Genomic DNA, 21,119 nt, shown 5'->3' with positions numbered 1-21,119 from the left:
AATAAAGATTATAAACTTAATTACCATGCCACGTTGCTAGAAATTGAGAATAATATAAAAGTCTTCTGTAAAAGCAGGAGGCCTACAGAGGTCTCACTAGATTTAAAAACCTATTCTATCAATCACAGAATTAATTACAAAGTAATCTAGTTTGAAATTGATTAAAGCTAGCTTTTTTTTTGAGACAGGCTTTCCAAGCCTTAGGTGTGTTCAGACATCTGCTGCGGATTGTTTCTTCTTACTGCATTTCAGTAGCAGGATGGTGGGTGACAATAGTAATGCAATAGGAGTGAATCTTTTTTCCCCTCTTAATTTGTTTTGGCAGTCTTGCAAGAAGAGGGCAGTAGATCTAAATCAGCTACTGTAGCAGTGTGTGCTAAGTGCACACTAAGTCTTCTGTAAGGTAATAATCAGGCTGGCAACAAAAAGCGTCATGCCTAGCTTTTGATAAACTTCTATTTTCTAAAATGACTCCCTGAAGGGTGGTGGATGTAGAAAAAGCAAGCAGAAAGGTATGCCTGCCTGAACAATGGAATTTCAAACTGGTGAGAAGGCAATTGCTTCAGCACTGGGCTGCTGTTGTATGGACAGCGAGGCGGGCGGCGTTGCTGGATAGATGATTTGAACCAGCGCCTGCCTGAGTCACAACCAAACACTTCAGTTAATTCATCACAGGGCTCTCGAGCACTTCACTTGTGCAAACTTAAAAGGTTAAGGCCGTAAATAGTTTATTGCCATCGAGGCCTGCTGAACATTGATCACTGTTAAATTCCCTCTGTTTAGATATAAGTTCTTTTGAAATATGCTCTGTAGGTTTAGTCTGAGAGCAGGATAATTGCCTTGAGGGCTTAAAATTTGAAAGCAGACACTTCTACAGCCAGAATGCAATAGGCTGCCAAGATGAACTGGTGTGAAACAATACACTGTTATGTTTTTTTTTCTTCTCAGGATTTGAATGAAGCAATAGCAAAGGCTCTTTTGTGAGGCTTGGATGGGTATAATCCTGTGTAGTTTGCCTCTTTTGCGCCTATTAATAAAACTCTTGTTATAGTTCTATTTTCAACCTCTCTAGAGTTTATGCTGCAATTCTGAGCAGCTGACCGTTCTCCTTAGCCTAGTGTTAGGGAGTTACTTAATCAGTACACAATTATGATTTCTCAGTGCACGCATCAACACTGGGAGGTTACAAACATTCCAGAAGGTACTCCTGCTGTGTGAATGGCTTTGCATGTTTTCACTAACGCTTAGCTAATGTGTAGGATTCTTACTACTGCGAAGCTCTGCGTTTCTGAAAAGCTGTTGGCGGTGTTCAGTCAATGCACGGTGCTGGTTCTGTGCCCAAGAAGCTATGTGAACATCAAGGTCTGCCAAAGCATGACCTAATGGCTTCAGGCTTTGGATCCAGATTCACTAATTTCTCTGCTGGGGGTGGAGAGTGATGGGTCTGGGAGGCTAGGTTGCAACTGTAGTTTAAAACCATCTTAAACGTCTGTTTATGATCTTGCAATTATATAGGATATCAACCTGGCATATGCACCGTGTGTTTGGTGATCTTGTTCCTCCTTTGTTAAAAAGGTGAAATCTCTAAAATTTATACCCCGATCCAATGGAAAGCTCAGCCAGGATGAATCTCTGCATCCACGTAGACCTTCCTGACTTTGCTGAATCTGTGTATGTACTTGAGGTTTAAAATCAAATCTGGTTAAGCTGAGGTTATGTATATTTACATCATTTATTTGGATTTCAGTAAAACTGTGCTGATACGGACACAGAATAAAACACAAGAAATGTCTGAGGAATTTGAGCCTGTGTTCTATTGTTCTGTGGTGGATTATGCACGAATTTAAACTTTTAAAGAAGACTTAGAATTTGGACAATATGCTGAACAGATCTGGAGCTTGTTATCAAAAATAGTATCCGCAGTCTTTTTTTCCCAAGAATAAAAAAATGTTCAGATTGTAAAGAGGAGGTGACTTTGTATGCATAATAAGTAGAATTATAAGAACAGATAATTGATTTTGGGGGAAAAAAAAAACCAACAACAACAAACAACTGGAACATCATTAGTAAGTTCAATTTTAAATGTAAGAACATTATGATACTTTTGAAGGAAAACAGTCTTTTAGAATGAAAATCACAATTCTTTGGAAATCAAATCATAAAAATCAAATTCCTGCACTCACAGAGTACTGTGAAGTTCAAGACCAAAGCAATAAAGTGAGAGGGAAAAAAAAACTACCACCGACAACAAAAACCTAGTGAGCAGTCAATCACTTTCTCTGTATGTGGCCCTAAACTCTACCAAGAAAACAGCACCTCAGCCTTACCAGCTGTGAAATTTTTAGTTCATCTTTACCATGGAGCACTTTACTTTTTTTTTTTTCTCCTCTTTTAGACAGAGCTGTGAACAGATGATGGATGAACTGTAGACTCATTGTGTTAGAAATACCTTTTTCATTTTAAAAGCTAAGTCCTTTCTTGACAGGGCAGCCATTCCCTCTTGTAACAATAGAACAAACATCGTGCAGTCGTAGTTCAGCTCCACTGAAAGACTTCATTCAAGGCTGATGAATAGCAGAGGGAAATGTAAGCAAAATAACATGACAGCTAAAATCTTTTTGCTATCCCCTCTTTCACTATCTTGAACATCTATTTTTCCTATGTATTTAATGTTAGGTGAGAATTCACAATGCAGACAATTATTTTCAGCTGAGAGAGATTTCAAGGATGAACTTGCTGATTTTAAAGTTTAAAAAGATTAATACGAACTAAAGGTAGTACTCTGTAAGATGTGCATTTTAGAGCAACTGTTGCATCTGATATCAAAATGTCTTCAGTTTTGCCCCTTCTGGTGAATCTGAAAAACGTTTACAGCAGAATTCTGAGATACGTGTCTGTGCTCTGTGCTGTGCAGCCGCACCTCCAGCACTGAGGTCAGGTTTGAGGCACAAGAATACGAGAAGGGCATAAAGCCATTAGAGAGTGTCCAAAGGAGGGCAGTGAAGATGGTGAATGGACTGGTGGGCAACATGTATGAGGAGCGGCTGGGGTGCCTTGGTCTGTTCAGTGCAGAGCAGAGGAACCGAGGAGAGGCCTGATGGCGGCTGCAGCTCCTCACAGGGAGCGGAGGGCAGCGCTGAGCTCTGCTCTGTGACAACAACAGGGCCTGAGGGAATGGCATGGAGCTGTGTCAGGGGAGGTAGGGGTCAGGGGCAGGATCTGCACCAGAGGGTGGTGGGCAGGGCCCCAGGTGCCAGAGTTCGAGGAGCATTTGTGCAGTGCTCTCAGGCACTGGGTTTGAACTGGGTTGGGTGATGCTGTGTGGAGCTGGGAGCTGGACTGGGTGATCCTCGTGGATCTCTTCCAACTCGGGATATTCTAACACTCTGTATGTGCTCACGGTGTGCTGAAATATCTTCACATGAAATTTTATGAGCGTAGTAGGTCTTCAAATGCTGAATATCATGCAAATACGTCAACTGAGCGGGGTTTTCATTTAGAATTTTGTAGGAACATATAATTTCAAAACAGCACTAGAGGTTGTTAAATGTCAATGAGAACTGGTGTCTTGGGGTAGTGTTGGAGAAAAACAAGACTCCTGGGATCAGATTGCTGTATAATTTTGGCATGGTATCTAATTAGATCTCATACCTGCATGCGATGTTTATGAATTCATGTTTTAAGATGTTTCACAGCGTTACTGTCTTTTGGCAGAGGGTTAGTATTATCTGCTCAGTGAAATGAATCAAGTAGCTTTCACCTGAGGAAGAAAATGTCTTATTTTGTCATTTATGGGATTAAAGAAAAAAAAAGTGTAAATATTATGAGGCTGATACATAATGATGTATATACTTTACAAGCATAATAGCTATTTTCTCCATAAATTTGGCAAGTTTATTGCATGAAAAAATAAATAAGCATCTATGTTTCCGTACAGTGAAGCTGTATGAGCGGGTGGGTATCGTTACTTTGAATAGTATATAAATTAGCTACGTTTGTCTACATGGAACAGAGGGCTCTCTGTAAATGGTGGCTAGGATAGCTCAGAAATTTGATTGTTTCCTCACTTTTTTACATAACGCTTCCTAGCATTTAATTAATTACTTTTTTAGGAAGACTTTCACAAAAGAGTCAGTATAGAACTTCAGTGTTCTCTAATGATATAACTACATACGGAGGGAAAAATAGGCTGTAGTTGTTCGCAGGTAGGATTTTCAAACAGTATTGCAGGTTTAGGGATAGCACAGTTTATCTGAAGTTTCTGCCTTTGCTGAATGAGATTTAATGGGATTTTCTTGCATTTATTAATCCTATGGCTGTATTTCCTGAGCGATACTGAGAGGTTTGATTTAAGCTAATATGTGATTTGCTTTAGTGACTTCTATTTGCTTTAGAAGATTTTCTGTATCTCTGCTTTTCCCTTTATCTTACTGACAGGAGACACGGCTTCTTTTTGTGCTGCTTATGCTGCTCTCTTATGCTGCTAATTAGGAAAAAATGCAAACTCAACACTTCGAGCTTAAATGGGTTTGCTAATATAAACTATCAATCTTCTGTTTTTCATTATCAGAAATACGCCTCCTTCCCTTTCCTTTTCCCCTCACCCAACAGAGGAGAAAAAGAGACAGTTCTCAGGGGTGTGGTTATCATGAGATAATTGCTACCCCAAGGGGTTTGAGACACTTGGGTGCATTTCATACCTCGTAGCTGTCCAAGGATGAGATTTTTCACAAGGAGGCTCCACCCCTCTCTATTTTTTATTGCTTAAATCAGTCTATGTGCTTAGGGATCATTTATCATTTCCCTAATACTCACCAGGGTACAAACAGTACTGTACTAGTTTCATTCAACCTCCTTATTTCTCCATCTTTTCCCTGCTCAAAAAAAAAAAAAAAAAAAAGTTGGCAAGAAGCTAAAATTATATAATGGCAATTCTGTATTTAATGCAGAAATCATACATTACCCGAAAAACCCTTCACCCTTGAGTACTCTTTGTACTTCTGAGGACATGATATATGGCTGAACAGTGCACTTAGCAGCCATGACTTCATTTAAATCCTCCAGTTTCTGAGAAAGGGATTACTGCCTAGAACCTAAACAGTATTAAAACTACATATTTTCAGATGCAACTGCAGTTAACATCAGCTTAAATCTGTGTGTGGAGAAAACTCTAACAACATGAGAGGTGTTAAAATCTATAGGGCTGAAAAGCAAAACACTTGCTGAGGTTTTGTTCTTCTGCCAAAACTTTTTAATTTTTTACCAATTACAGAATTCTTCATCAACTTTGCATATTTGCATTTCTCAACCTTCTCAGCACAGCTTCTTGAGTATATACTAGTCATGCAGGATTGAAAACTAACATTTCCCAAGTCCCAAATGCCACTGTTGCAATTTCCTCTGCTTCTCTGGCTAACAGACAGCACCAGTGTGTTTCTCCCCTTATTCTTGTAGTTTCTCACAGAGTTTCTTGTATTCCACATGAGGATGCTAACAGCCCCAAGGCAGCTTGGGGTCAGCATGCTTGAAATTAGCTAAAACTATTATCGCAGCCTTGAGATGCAGTGTTCTTAGCTTGTCAGTGCTGGGTGGAATCATGGGTCTTGCGTTGTTTTTTTCATCCAGCCGTACTTCACAGCTATTCAGTGCATCTCTCTCGTGAACAGTCACCCCTCATAATGATCCGTGCAGCATGGTTATTTCAGCTTTGCATAGAAGTACTAAGGATTCCCTCTTTTGTATGTGCACTTGCTGGGAAGTTTGTATTATGACTCCTTCATTTGTTCTTGGATTTAATATGGTAAAAGAAAACTTGTGGACTGAACTGACAGCCAGTTTTTTGTTCCTCACTGACAGGATCTAGAAACAGTTTCCGTAGGTTGAATTCTTGTAAACACTTCTTGCTTGGAAGGGCATGGAAATTGAGAAGGCTGCAATATAGAGGCTTGCAGGCATTCAGAGAAAACATGTTTGCGAGGAAGACAGGTTGAAAAAATCTTGAGATAGATTTACACATTTTCTTCCACATTTATCTCCTAGTAAGATAAAGGCAGACTGTTGGCATGTGCTTATGATCCTGCCACTTCTTGACTGAGAGATCTGTGAGTCATTTAGAAAAGAAAAGCATGATTGAAAAGTGCTAATTGAAATAAAATATTTGCATACAATAGAGGCATGGTAATTGCCTGAGCTGTACTTTTTTTTTTTTAATAAAATGCAGTCGTACACAGTTTTACTGACTACCTGATTTGTGAAATTTAATGTTCCCACCAGCAGTGTCCAATCAATGATTTGTTCACTGCATTTTGGCAACGTGATCTTATTGTCTATATTGCCTTTCCAGCACGCCTCATCTTGAGGCTCCAAAATTCGCTTTGAAAGCTGGTGAAGCTTTTTCTCTGCCAAGCAAGTTTTTCTTAAAGAGAGGATTTATCAGCACATGGAATACCATTCTCTAACGTAGGAGGAGTACTGCCTTGTTTCATTTCTAGCACCACAAGAAACAAAAATCTCAGTGCTCTCTCAGATCATAGTTAGGTGGATGAAAGTAGTGTAGTATTTGTTATGTGGGCAAGAGGAGAAACTCCCAAGCTTTTTGATTTATGAAATTAGCTGACTGCCACATTGCTGTTTCCTGAACGTTTTGCTCCTATATTCGCATGAAAAGCAGCTATTATTCCTATTCATTTTCTCTGTGTCAGAAACCAAGAAACAGATGAAAAATGAGGCTGATGTTGGTGTTATGGGTTATGCTACACAAATCAACTGCAACGTTCATTTTTGATTTATGATCACCATGCTTCATGAGTGGCAAAGCTGCCTCTTAAGATCAATGCTTATGCATTATACTATTATAATTGCAAGGGAGGTGCTTTAGTAGTCAGATGTGAGAATGAAGTAAAGACAAAGGGGATACAGCCGAAAATCTGTCAGATTGTGATTTGCTTCCTGAGAGACTCATCCTGGTAGTTCGTAAAAGGGAAAAATAAATTTTAAAAGTTTATCCAGTGGCTCTCATCCCTTTAAGCTTTCTGCCCCCTAGCCTTCTCCCCAGTAGCCCCACATACCTGTCAAGATGCATGTGTTTTTCTCATTCATCCCAGAAGTTCCTAGCTAGCCACCCACATCCTGAAGCAGATGAGTTGATTAAGTAGGCTGTTTTATGAGAGGATCGTCTTTGAGTTCAGAGAGCTCACTTTCACATGGAAAACAGCACTTTTCTACCTGAAATGATGGAACTGAAGAGTTAGTAAGGCTCATGGTTCCTTAAGTACAATTTAAACTCTGAATACTAACAGTGATGACAGCAGTGCATTCCACTCCTGTAGCTTCCTACACAGGATGAAGAGTTAATCAAAGTCCATGCTGAGGTATGTAATTATTGCTATCCTAATCTTGCCTGAAAAGGAAGGTTAAAATTAGATGTAACTACAGTGAGTTTACTGAAAGCTGTTTCTACAGGTTTATTACATCATTCCCAACAAAACCATCATCAACTACTGTATTCGTGATGCTATTAATACTCTTGAATTTTTAAAATTAATCATTTGTAGTGCCTGTACTTGCATTATAGGTGAGGGTGCTAGTGCTCATGTACTCAGTTCACTGGCTGAATCATTTCAAAGTAGGGTGGTTTTTTGATTCATTGGTTATAATTTAAATAAATGTAAAGGAGTCAGTGGTCTTTCATTCATAAGAAGTATAAATCTCAGACTATTGCATTTATTTTTTAAGAGTTTTAAAATTCATCTATTTTCAAGAACAATTAAAGGAAAAGGAATGTTGGTTTTATGAAGAAAAAAAAAAAGGCTTTAAAGTGTTGTGGGTTTTTTTTGAGTAAAATTTGGGATAACATTTTGGACAGATGACATTGGAAGAAAAGGCAATGGTTTGTCCAGTACCAAAGCAGGAAAAAAAAAAAAGAAAACTTGGTGACTTATTTCTTGATGTGCTGTTGCATGCTCATGCGTTTTCTGTCATTCCTGCTGGAATACTGGAGAGAAACTGTAGGTGAAGACTGTGAGAGCTTGGCACTTGTCAGTACATACAAATCCATCCCAGTTTGCCCCATCAGAGCTTAATTCTTTGCGCACCCAGTAAAAATGAATAAAAGCCTGAGAAATTAATTGCATGGAAGTCTGAGGTATGCCAGTAACGTTTTAGCTTAAGAGGAGTCTAGGTCCATAGAAGCGTAATCTAATGAAGAATTGTAATTACTTGGCACCCATGGCAAAAAAAAAAAAAAAAGGACAATTTGGACTTATGGAGAGTGAGTAAGTAGAGCAGGAGTAAGTCTGAAGATATATTACTCATCTTTTCTTTAGAGAATAATCTGAGTGAGTGAATGGAGGCACACTCTTAGCTTGCTGAGCTGGGGCCTTTTTGTCTCTGCTGCACTGGTGCAAGCATTGTACTCCAAGCTCTCAGCACTGCCAGGTACTTCAGGGCAGAGGATGTTCCCTCAATAGCTGTGGTTGGGGCAGGAGCTCTGTCTAGGAACTAACTATGGAGGTACAGAACAAAAAGCCAAAACCCAAGTCATGACAAATATAACTCATTGAACCGCCCAGGTAATTGTTAGTATATGATCTGGTATGTATCTGATCTGATATGTAGGGAATTGAGGGGAAAAAAGAAACCCAAAATTATTTTCTAAAAACTTTTTAAATTTTGTAGCAGATTTTAAGCTTGTACTTATTTGATTTTGATAAAAGTGAGGAACAGTTTTACAAAGGTTCAAATGCAGAGCCTTTTATGTATCGTTCAATACATTTTATTTCTAGGTTAAATGCCCTGTAAGAAAAAAAAATAGTCTATATCCAAATCATATGGAGAATATTATTAAAATAATAAAATAAAAACTTAATAAACAAACTTAATAAACAAACTTAATAAATAAACTTAAAAGCTTATTTTGTCATTGAGGGAGGGAAAGTTTTTGATTCTTTGGAAGTAGCTGAGAAACAGTTGTTTGAATGGCTTCTAGGCTTTTTAATACAATGTCTCTCATTGTTTAATTCTCATGTCTCTTGACATGAGAAATCACAGTCTAGGAAGCTGTTTTCTGAAGAGGTAAATAATAAATACTGGAAAGATTTTGCATGGGTTGAAAGGCAAAACTGGCAGGGCCCATAAAGCTCGGAGATTTTTACCTTATGCATTGACAGGAGATACAGGAGAGACAGGCAATGTAATTAACAAACTATTGGGGTAATTGTAGCTTCTTGGCAACAAGGGGGGAGTTGTGGAGGTTTTTTTGGTGGACTTTTTTTTTTTTTTGCATGCAGTGATGTTTTTATCACTTCTGTGCAGAACATCTTTCCACATGTTCTGAAAACATCAAGGAAGCAAAAATGGAAAGTTTGTTGTTTGTTAAAAAAAAAAAGAAGAACAAAAAACACACATCAGAAGTGAAATATATATGTAGTAATACTATAAGCTACTTGTCATGTTTGAATTTTAAAATAACCTGTGTGCTTGCTATTCAATTTTTTACACATGAAAGGGAATAAAAAATTGTAATGTTTCTTCCAAAGTGACTGCATTCCCTGCGCGCATTTTATCCGTAGCTCTCTATTCCCTTGGTACATATAAAGCAAAATGAATTGGCTATCTTTTTACATCTCCCTTTCAATGTTCTCTAGTGACTCTGCAAGTTACCCCTCTTTGTCTTTCTACTAAATAGCATTTAAGGCTCCTGGCACAGCTGGACTTGAGTATGTGAGAAAGCTTTTAGGGTATTATAGTGTTGCTAGCCATTGAAGTTGCAAAATTTCAAGCATTCAAACTCATCTTGACTTTGCTGCATGTTCCTTGTGCTTAAAAACTTGGGTAAACATATATATTGTTGAAAAGATCCCTGAAAAAAATCACGATGAAAAGGAAGAAAGAATCGGCGCTTCTTTTTTAAAAGCTTCTTTTCTAATCTCTGTAACTTGAAACTAAAGACTTTGAACAGTGGGTTGGAGATTGTTCTGCGAGATAAATTCCTTGCATCACATAACCCTGACAACTCCCCAGTTCCATCAAATTAATAACAAATGGATGAGAAGATAAGCAAAACTAATGGTGAGGTTACATTTTTGTGACAAAGGTTTACGGCCGTACCGAATCTCATGTTCTGTGGTATCCCTCCTCCTTCTCCTCCTACACTTTTTTTTTTTCTTTAACTATCTGATCTGAGCATTCCAGTATCTGAAGCTCTTCTGTGAAGGAGACCTGATGAATAGCAAGTTGGACTGTGTGCCTCTAGAACTTGCTATGAACAGTTCTCTACTCCTGCTAGTACGTATGGTTAATTTTGTACAAGATCGACCTCAACCTCGCACACTACACAGCAAATTTCTTCTCACTGGATGGTGCTATCTGAATACAGAAACATACTGATGCAATGCCATCTCCCTCTTTCGTTAAAACTGTGACATAATTCATTAGGAGCAATCCCCTTGAGTGTCACCAACTTTTTCCATACAGCAGGGGAAACTTACAGCAGGTAGTTCAGGGCCATGTTTGGTGGAATTTTGCGTATCTCCAAGGGTGGAAATGCCACAGCCTGTTTGGACAGCCTAATTTAATATTAGGGTGCTCATAGTGTGAACTTTTTTTTTCCTTGCATATAATTATAATTTTTTGTCTTGCAACTTGTGTCCATTTTCTTCTGGCCTTGCTCTATGCAACTGTCTTTTAATCCAGACTGTTATATTCTCTTAAGAAGCAGCAGCAGCAATTTACAGGTTAGCTGTTTTCAGAGATCTGTTCCAAAACACATCCTTTGGTCAACAGACAGTGACCAAAACAATTGTGTGGAATGGGCACTTTGTTTTGTTACAGTGGATCTCAAAGGGAATTAATATTCCAGTTAAAGACTGTAGCACTGAAATTTAAAAATAATCAATAACTGGACTTCAGCGATCAGGTATCTGCTGGTGAAGCTGCTATAAATGCAAAGGTGAATGCGGTGACCTCATGAGCTGCATTTACAACTGCATCTGCAGTTTGCCGGGGAGTGTTGAGGATCCACTTAGTATAGGAACTGAATATTGAATCCAGCTATCAACCCCTCCTAGTTCGATAAATAAAACTTCAGTTAATCAGGTAGTATTTCCCATGCCTTTTCTCTGCTTTGGGTTGATTTTTTTCTTTCTCTTTTTTCCCTCACCAAAAAAAAGCTAGTAGCTGGAAAAAATAAAACCATTATAATAATGCCAAGCTATTTCTCCTTAAAGATTACTTCAGGAAGTTTGCATCAAGAACTTGAAATGAATCAGGAGGAGAGTTCTAAGGAAAACTTTCCCAGGCCATGCCATTAGAAGTTGCCCTGTGGACTTGATTGTGGAACATGTCAGGGACCTCTTGCTAAAATCCTTCGAGTATTTCATCTGCACAGAGAAAATGTTGTCCCTGTGGAAGGGTGCACTGCACGGTAGTTCAGCTCAATAGCTGGGGACTGCAGGCACTCTAGCAGTACTCCTGCTGCATTTTGTGTGGGCAAGAGCAGCATAGCTTAGCTGCGCATGAAGCTTCTTAGTGCTCATGGTGCTGGAAGATGATAGCAGCTTTCAGATTCTACCGGGCTGGGCTCTTTGGGACATAAGGAAAGATGATGCATGGTTTTGCTGCTGGTATGCTGAGTAGTTTTTTTTCTGATGTAGAAACACACTGTAAATCTTTTGTGTCCTTCCATCCCTTTCTTCTCGCACACTTACAGGATGAGTTGATCTCTATAGGCCTGGAGAAATGGATGGTGGGGAAGCCATCAGTGAGTTTTCCCCCCTCCTTTGTGCCTTTTTTTGCAGGTGCAAAACATGTATGTGTTTGATACAATGGACTAAATTGCATTCAAGCTATTCTTTTTATGTGTAACCAAAACCACTTTGGGGTTACTTGATGAAGAAACCCTGTTTTCTTGGAGAATATAAACTTATGAATAAATATTGATAATTCTTCCTTCAGGGTCTCTTGCTAACTCTCTGCTTACAGTCAGATTACTCTGATTTTGTGCAGATCACTTGTTTTTATCTTCTTTACTAATGGAGAACAGGGAAGAAAATAGGAAAAAAGATAGATCTACTAAAACATACTTATTATATTCAAGTTTTTAGTCATTTTTTTCAGTTTATTTCTATTTAGTTAAGAAGTTTAATAGAGCTTTGATATATCAAGAACACAACAATAAACAACACAGCTATTAAACGGATGTATTTTTGTTGCTAGTACAAAAAACATGGGGGGGTTGGTATCTTTCAACTACTACTTTTATTGGGTGAGAAGGCAATGCATTAAGCGTTCATTATGAGTTAAGCCATTGGAGGCAAGAGGAATTGTCATGTTCTAGAAGATTACCTGATGTTTCTGTAGGTGTGTAGGTTCTTTCCCATCCCCCTCAACACCTACCTCCACCCAAATTCTCTGGATTTCCTAAAATCCCTAGGACTTTTTTTTGTGGTGTTAGGACTTTGCAGGAATGCTTGGCCCATACTCCGCATTAGATTTAGCAGTTGGAATGTTATGCTTTAAATGCCTGTTCCTAGGGGTTGAGCAGTTTGTTTATTGAGATGATATAAGTGATCCCACTGGTTTTTATTGGCAGTGGAAGGCACACTGAATATTCAAAGCAAATAGAATTGATTTGTAAAAATACAAAAAAGTAACTGCTGCAAAACTTGTGAGGCTTGAAACATTTCTGAGCAATTTTTCTTCTCTGTAATTTGTTTCTCAGGTGTAAACCTTTGGCAGTGCTTAAAGAGACCTGACACGTCTTCTGCTCTGATAAATCTAAAGAAAACTACTTAAAGGTTTTTCAAGAGAACAAAGATGCTTAATCTAATGTTATACTTACGTTAATCATCTTTGCTTTTACAGTGAAGGAATAATACATAATTTACACTTCTATTATGCTGTTTCCTTCTGGGACTTCACATAAGCTTTCCTTTTATAATGCAAGCCAGCTAATTCCATACCCTTAAACTGAGGATACTGTAAGAAGGAGATGAAATTTCAAATTGTTATTTATATCTCTTAGAGGAGTAGAGCATGTTCTGCTAGTTCATACCTTTTTTTGGTAGAAGGCTGATGAGTGGTATGATTACAGTCCATCCTTTGGATTGTTCGAAGTGACAAAACAAATTCCTATTTATTTTCAGAGTATCACTGTTGAAGATGCACTGCTCAGAAGCAAGTGTTATTAAATCTGCAGCTTGTATATAGTACTCATAGACGTGGTAGGAATGTGTTCTTGGGGAGGGCAAGTCCCATATGTTTTCATTTAGATAGTTTTCAGTAAGCTTTTAAATCTTGTTAAAGACCTTGCTAAGCTTGGTTTTGAATGATCAGTTGGGAAACATCATATTTAAAACATAGCTTTATTAAATTTGGATCTCATGTAGTGATTGAATCTGACAATTATGAAGAAAGAAGTGGGAAAAAAAAGAGTTTGAATTCAAAATATAGGGACTGATTCACAAAACTCACTGTCATTCTTGGAGCTGTGTTATTGAAGAGACACAGTATAGTATTAAGTGTATTCATATTGTGTCCTGTGTTTCCAGGAATGCTGTAACTAATGGCTCTATGCTTTTCTCAAGAAAATTTTATTATCCTATGAGTAAGCCTTGCTGTGGGAACTTGTGCTTGCTTAAGAATGTATTTGAATTGTTCCACAATTAGAGATTAGTCCAGCAGTGAAATTCAGACGAGCTGAAGACAGCATATAAAAGTCCTGATTCCTTTTTAATATTCTTTGAGCCAATGCTGTGAGGTATTCAGAGCCTGAAAACTTGGAACTGAACTACTTTCAACCAAGAATATTAGTATCTCCATTTTGTTCTGTCCTCTTTTAATGATAATGCTATCACTGTTTATTGAATGGAATAAGGAGACGTGTCTTCAGTGTATAGGTTCACAGCGTATCCAGAGGTTGGCTATGACAGTTCCAAAAGCACTGTGAGAAGGGAGTTGCAAGTTCACTCAAACCTTCCAAGTAGACAATGTCAGTTTTCTTGGTATGTTGCTTTCCCTTTGACACAAAGTCTGTCCAAAGAAGACAAAGGAGTATTGGATTTATGCCTTCCAGACTCTTTGATGGGAAAACTTTCAGTTTTTAAGTTTCATCCAGGCAAAGACATTTCTTTTTGCTACTCCAGTCATTACAACAACAACTGCTGTTGCCTTCAGAGAAGTTACTGGTTACACTGCTTCCTCTATGCAGGTGGCAGAAGCTGTTTGAGGTTTTTGAGGCTAGGATGGAGCATCTCACTTAACTAAGTTAAAAACTAACATATATATAATTTTTCCAAAGCATAATGAACAGTATTTCCTTAAACTTTCTTCTCTATCTTTCTATTGTCTTTAGTGGCGTACAGGGAGATCAGCTTCCTAATTCAGACTCTTAAGATAGCTGTCAGAAATTAAATTGTATGAAAATTCTAATCTGTTAGAATTACACTATTTTTTCCACTGGGGAAGTATTTAACTTTTCAGAAACCATGGACTGATTGTAACCTTTATGCACCTGCCCTTAGAAACCACCATGAAGTTTGTACTCTCTCAGGTAATCCCACCAAGCTAAGTGCACAAGTGAAGATTATTTCTGAGTAGTGTTTATAGAATCTGATGCTGTAGTTGGTTTCTGTTTCACTAGCCCTGACCTTTTGTATGTTGTACAAGCAAAGCCACATCTCTTTTGCATGTCCCTCTTAATGAGATCCCTTCATTATTATTATTTTCTTTAACTTCAGTATTCCTACGGGTCTTGCAGAAAGTAATATGTTCAGAAGAAGAAAGAATGTGGTAATGGATAGCTTAGCACTTTTCTTACTCTGTCCTGCTTCATTTATAACTAGTTTTATAAAACTTTTTTACGGTCTTAATGTTGAATTAGAATCCAATTCTAGTGTGAAGTGACACTGCTCAAAATGTCTTTAACAGCCCTGTGTTTTTGGAGTTGGAGTTTTTAGTGAGTAAAACCATTTTTCATTTTCTCGAATGCCATTTTAGTCCAACCTGCGCTCCAAAACGAAGTGAGTTTAGTGGTCTGAGTCCCGTCCCTGGTGAACAATAGTCGACATTACAAAAACACCAAACCCACACAGAGCTGTCGGTTTCTGTTGGAGAACACTCAGACCAGGCCAACGTGGAGACAGAATTACCTCACACCCGAGGGAGTGATTTTTCTAGGTGAACATTGAGGTCATTCTTCAGGCAATAGGGAAAGGCATGTCTTGTGAAACTGGTCTCCGAGCAGCCAGCAAGAGCAGCCCCTGCTAGTGCTACTGCAGGCTCTTTGTTCACTTTAGTGATGAGGTCTTATAGCCTGGGGTTTCTCATTTAAGACCACCTGACATGCACCATTTACTCATGTTGGTGGAATATGTAAGCAAAGTTTGCATTTTAGAGGGCTGTTTCATCAGGTTATTTGTTAGGAAGAATATGTTTATATGGTTGAATTCTTGATTCTGCCAAAATTAGTGTTTTGCCTTTTCTTTTAAGAGCGACGAAAAGCCACTGAGAATACATGAAGTTGCTAGCCATGTGGTGAATATGATAACTTATGCTCATTAGAGCATTTTCAAGGCGAGGCTAGGTAAGGCCCTGGGCATCCTGATCAGGCTGTTGTGTCCCTGTTCATTGCAGGGGAGTTGGACTAGGTGGCCCTCAGAGGTCATCACCAAATCTAAGGATTCTATGATTCTATGATTATTGACAATATTATCTATTCATTAAGGTGTATTCTCGAGAGTTACTTTGACAGTGAAGCTGAGAGGCTTTAAGTGTCTGTTATCTTTGGAGCAAATGAATTTAAAAAATAAAAAATGAGAAGCTCAGCACTTCTAAGTCGATCAATGCACAGTTTCAGCTGGGCTAAACCAGGCTAACATGTAAAGAACTGGGTTTCTTGTTTTTTTTTTCTATTTTGTTTTGTTTTAAAGAAAGGTTAAATTTCTTATAATTTGTACCATTAGCTGTTTCAGGTCAAAACTACATGAGAGCCTCTTTATTTTGGAGTGCGCCAACACAATTTACGTTATTTCATACTTGTATTAAAATAGCTGTAACGCATATTAAAAAATTAATCTATTTTGATTTCATCTGCTCTGTTTCATAAGCCCAAAACGTCTAATAATTACAGAACAGAGGAAGCAGCTTAACAGAAGTGAATAGTTGGCTGTCTATCTGAATCTGCAGAGAGACTGAAAACATGCCTGGCAAGTGTTGTTTCCCATCGCTTTCTCTGGGCTAGCTCAGCTCATCAGTGAGAGTCGTTTACCTTCTGCTCCATTCATAACTAACCTGCCACAGAATGCTAAAAAAGTGACAACAGTTTTGTTACTGTGTGTTTTCGGTAGTGTCTTGCTAACCTCTGGACAGGGTCACATAAAGAGGCTGTAACATTGCTATTGCTGTAGATCTTATTCCTGAAAGGCAGTCATCAGCAATAGGAGCACTTAGAGTAATTTTTCCTCTGCTCGTAGCGATGGTGGAGATCACTCTAATGGTCCATTCCCTTTGATTTTTTTTTTTTTATTTTGAGGTTGGCAGTATAAATAGGGAATGTTTCAGTTTGCTGTGATTTGTTTCTTTGCTTGTTTAAAAAAAAAAAGAAAACAGTGTGTAGATGCAAAATGCTAGGCTGGAGAGATGATGTGAATGAAAGTACTGCCTTGTGGCCTATGCTGCAATCAAGGTCATCATGAAAGTAGCAGAACTACTGAGGCAGGAAGAGAAAGGAGAGCTGTGCCCACAAACCTATTACCAAATTTTGAAGGATATGTCAGCTAGAGGAGAAGCCAGCTTCATTTGGATACCTCTACCTTTTGCTCTCCCACTTCATCATCCACCTGGCCTCTGTGCAAAAGTCACACTTGATATTCCTTAGCCAGGTGAGGCTGGGAATGTCATTTGAGAACAGATATTTCCAATCTTCAGTTTAGAGTGTGTTTAAATTGCAAAACCTTGAATGTTGTTTAATGTTGCTTATGTCTAAAATAAATGTTTATGCTTGTGTCATGTTATCTTACATAACTTTTTAACTATATTTAGGCCATTTTTAACTAACTTGAGTGTGTCAAAGATACTAAGCCCAAGTGAATATTGTGAAAATTGGCAGCTGTGGAGATGAGAGAGCGCCTGATAATGCTCCCACTATAGGGTAGGCCTACCCCTTACTTCACATGGGAAAGTAATCCAGAGAGAGAGATCAGGGAACACCAGTCTTTTGATTCTGCTATTTGTGGAACTTCTTGTTTATTCTTAGAAATCCTTTGAGAGTACTTTTGTAAACTGAGCATCAACTCTGTACAGAAGTGTCTAGATGATTTGTGACAAGTGGTGTATTACTTTGCTTGGTTAAACGTGCGTGATTGCGGCATGTTCTGATTCTCTTAGTAAAACTGTTTTTTTTTTAATTTCCTTCTCTCCCAAGATTTCTTTTGACCTAGCAGAGTATACTGCTGATGTTGATGGAGTTGGCACTTTACGGCTCCTAGATGCTATTAAGACCTGTGGCCTTATCAATTCTGTGAAATTCTACCAAGCCTCCACCAGTGAACTTTTTGGAAAAGTGCAAGAAATCCCGCAGAAGGAGACCACCCCTTTTTACCCAAGATCGCCTTATGGTAAGGCTTGCTGATGCGTGTGTGTCAGTAGTGTCTGTATGCCTGTTCTTTCTTCTCATGTCTCAGGGCTGAAGTCATTTGGGTGTGAGATTAGAATGACGATAGAGCAAAAGTGACTAGACATGTTGAGAGGCATACCTTTATGAATTACTATATTAAAAGTATTTGCTGCCATTGCCCGGGGGTTGGAAATTACCATCTCACTTCTCAAGACTGTGTTCATTCAGATCAGAATTAGAGAGCTCTTTTAGAGAGGAGGGGGAAGGTTGGCTCTTCCTTCACTAAGAATTGTAAGATAGCACTGAAGTGATAAGGTTTCATACTTTTTGTTGCCCAAATGAAAAACTCCCAAGAGTTCGTTTCTTCCTTCATGACCTCGCATTAAATTTGAAACACATATTTAAAGCAATGTGCATGGAAGACTTTGGTGATAAAGTTTCAAATCAATTTGAGTGTTAAGGCAGCAGATTTTTGCTTTTATTCCTCTAAAGTCATTTTTTTTATTAGCAGAGGTCACCACAGTGGCATATTTCACACGCTCTGGCTGCGTTAATTGTATTGTAAAAGAAAAATTGCTATGCTTGAGTGTGTGTAAGAAAACAAGTGAGAGAGTGCCCTAACCCTTCCTGGTCGATCCTGGGGCTGTGCAAAAAAAGGAGTATTTTCTCGTTCAGCTGCTGTTTATTGGCCTGGATATTTTTTCCCTATGAAATGTGACACATCTAGGGAATGAACTGAATTCTAATTGAATTGTTGAAATGTGGCCATCACCCTGCATGCAAGAGAGATGTGTGTATGTGTCTGAGTGGTGCACAAGTGGAACAATTATGTGTAACATCTTCAATTATTTTTGTAGGTGCAGCAAAACTGTATGCCTATTGGATTGTGGTGAACTTCAGAGAAGCCTACAATCTCTTTGCTGTGAATGGCATTCTCTTCAATCATGAAAGTCCCAGGAGAGGTTAGAAAATCCATGTAAAACTGTTCCTAAGTTTGTGCATATCTGATAGGAAAAATGATACAGTGCATCCAGAAGTTTTTTTTTAATTTCCAAAATGCTGTGGTGAGGTTGTTTGGCTTGAGGTAGTCTGTGCACTGTGTTTAATGTAGCCCTTGTGGCAGTCTGCTATATGGCAGTTTTCACTCTCAAGCATCTCATTCCGTTTTGTAACCCTCCAGCTCTGAAGGGACTCTGGAGTATCTGATTTTGTGTATCAGTGCTCTCAATAGACTGCAAAAATATTATAGCATCTCTGCATTTTGTTTCCTTCCTGACAGTAACTTAAGGCTATAATGTTAAAATGATAGATTAAAAAGGCAGGTTTTAAAATCGTTCAGGTGAGCAACTGCATAACAAATGCAATTTCAAGTGTGACTTGTAGTCAGGATTTTTATTTGCATATAAATGTCAATGTAAGAAGCAGAAATAATAGGCCCTCTAAATTTCATAAGACTAATGAGTACAGCCTGGTATATTTTGGAAACTTGTGGATTATGACACATGTCTTCTGACACGATAGCTTTCAACGTATGGCTTTAAAATGCTTTTCTGTTTAATCCTTAATAGCAACACAGTTTAAGTTCCACTTAATCATCCTTTTTCCTCTTGCATTACTTTAGGAACAATTAATAGTGGTAGTAAGTTTGAGCAAAAGTCCAGAGTTGATTAAAAGTCTCTTACACAGTGACAGCTTTCCTCTGCCCTTAAAATACTGTGACATAGAAAACACTCTAAAATTAAACTTTAAATTGACACACAAAACTGGATTCTCAGTGGAGAAGCCTTTTATTGTGGTCTGTTGCTAAATGAAATATAAATTCAAATTTTACAGGAATGCAATTATGTAAATTATAGCCTAGTACAAAATATAATCATTTTACTCATACTTACAAATATAAAATAGACCATAATTGCAACTGTTTAAAAAAAAATAGAGGAAAAAAGTCAATATGATTTAAATAGGAATTTCTTTGCGAGTCACAGCTGTAAAGTCTTACAGTACACTGAGTAGGCAGTGTTTCCAGGACATGATGCATCAAGTCCTTGGTGGCAGAAATTGGTGGAGTGCTTCATGCCAGAGCAGTTGACACTACAAGTTCAAAATTGAAAGAGAATCAAATTTACTAACTTGTTTCACTTAGAAGCCCTAATACTTTGCTTTCTTTTAAGCATTCCACTGCAATATAGTCTTGGTGCACTATATAAGGTGATGTGCAAATTGCTTTGAGTTATAATGTTGAAATTAAAACCACCTGACCAACACGAAGCATGAAGGAAAATGCAATTACACAAACTACCCCGGCATGATACTGAAGGAACTGGGACTGCTTAGTCTGAGTAAGAGAAGGCTGAGGGGAGACCTTACTGCTCTCTTCAAATACCTGAGAGGTGATTGCAGCGAAAACGGGGTTGGTCTCTTCTCACTGGTGATAGCTTGAGGAGAAATGGCCTCAAGTTTGGCCAGGGGAGGTTTAAGTTGGATATGAGGGAATACTTCTTTACAGAAAGGGTTGTTAAGCGCTGCAATAGGCTGCCCAGGGAGGTGGTGAGTTACCATCCCTGGATGTGTTTAAAAACCATTTGGATGTGGTGCTCAGGGATGTGATTTAGCAGAGGGTTGTTAGAATTAGGATAGTATGGTCAGGTTGCAGTTGGACTTGATAATCTTTAAGGTCTTTTCCAACCTGAGCAGTTCTACGATTCTATGATTTCTAGTAATACTAAACAGCTACTGGATGAATTGGAAGTTACAGAAACTCGTTTAAGATTTCAGCTGTTTTTTCTCTGCAGGCTTGTGCCATTTTGAAATATAAAAACTTCACTGCTTGTTGCTATTTTGATCCCTCTGACATTCATTCCAGCTTTGATACTGCTAAAATGGAGCTTCCAAGGAGAAGTCTCATTTCGACACATTGAATGTCCCTGTGGAGAACGAAGTCTGTGCTTTGAAGTCCTAGGCTGTTCTTCTAGTTGTATGTAATTCTAGTTCTGTAGTTGTATGTAATTCTAGTAAAATTTAAGCTCCTTCTGCCATGAACAGGAATCTTGTCTTAGAAGTAGTTCCGGTTGGCTCCATTAGCCTTGGCAGGATCACAGGCAATGAAAGTGACAGTAAACACAGCCCACTGTCATTTGCTTAGGTTTTTATGTGAAAATATCTTAAACATTTTCAGAGAAGAAAATAGAAGCAAAGAAGTTTTGAGATTGTTTCTTAATTGGCATTCACCACTTTTGGTTTTGAAGGCTATAAACGTGCTCGTGAGGCAAAGGGGGTGTAAGAGGAATGATCTATCTCAATACAGAGATGGTAATATGGTGAAAATGTATAGCTAGTGGTGGTGGCTATGTTGAGAAATAGTGTTTAGTAACTGAGAGAATTTGCTATATCAAACAGTGCTGTTGTGCTCTTTGTATCTGTTGTAGTTTCCCTGGAAATGAATGAGAGGCATTACTTTTGAAGTGATGTGTATTTTGTTCTCATGTTTCATACCGTTTTTGTTGAAACC

General features: G+C 38.3%; 1 protein-coding gene across 2 annotated transcripts in view; it reads left to right on the top strand.

The window, feature by feature from the left end:
• GMDS (GDP-mannose 4,6-dehydratase) overlaps positions 1–21,119 on the top strand; it is a 391,195-nt gene that overhangs the window by 123,334 nt on the left and 246,742 nt on the right. For both annotated transcript variants that reach the window (XM_031589284.2, XM_090137013.1), the window contains exons 5-6: positions 17,420–17,612; positions 18,469–18,573. In XM_031589284.2, the coding sequence (XP_031445144.1) occupies positions 17,420–17,612; positions 18,469–18,573 (298 nt within the window). The remainder of the gene's footprint in view (positions 1–17,419; positions 17,613–18,468; positions 18,574–21,119) is intronic.

The sequence above is a fragment of the Phasianus colchicus genome, chromosome 3 (genome assembly GCF_987193195.1).
Source record: "Phasianus colchicus chromosome 3, bPhaCol1.hap1.1, whole genome shotgun sequence".
Classification (NCBI taxonomy): Eukaryota; Metazoa; Chordata; class Aves; order Galliformes; family Phasianidae; genus Phasianus; species Phasianus colchicus.
The sequence above is the reverse complement of the archived record's forward strand: the minus strand, read 5'-3'. Positions and strand labels throughout refer to the sequence as shown.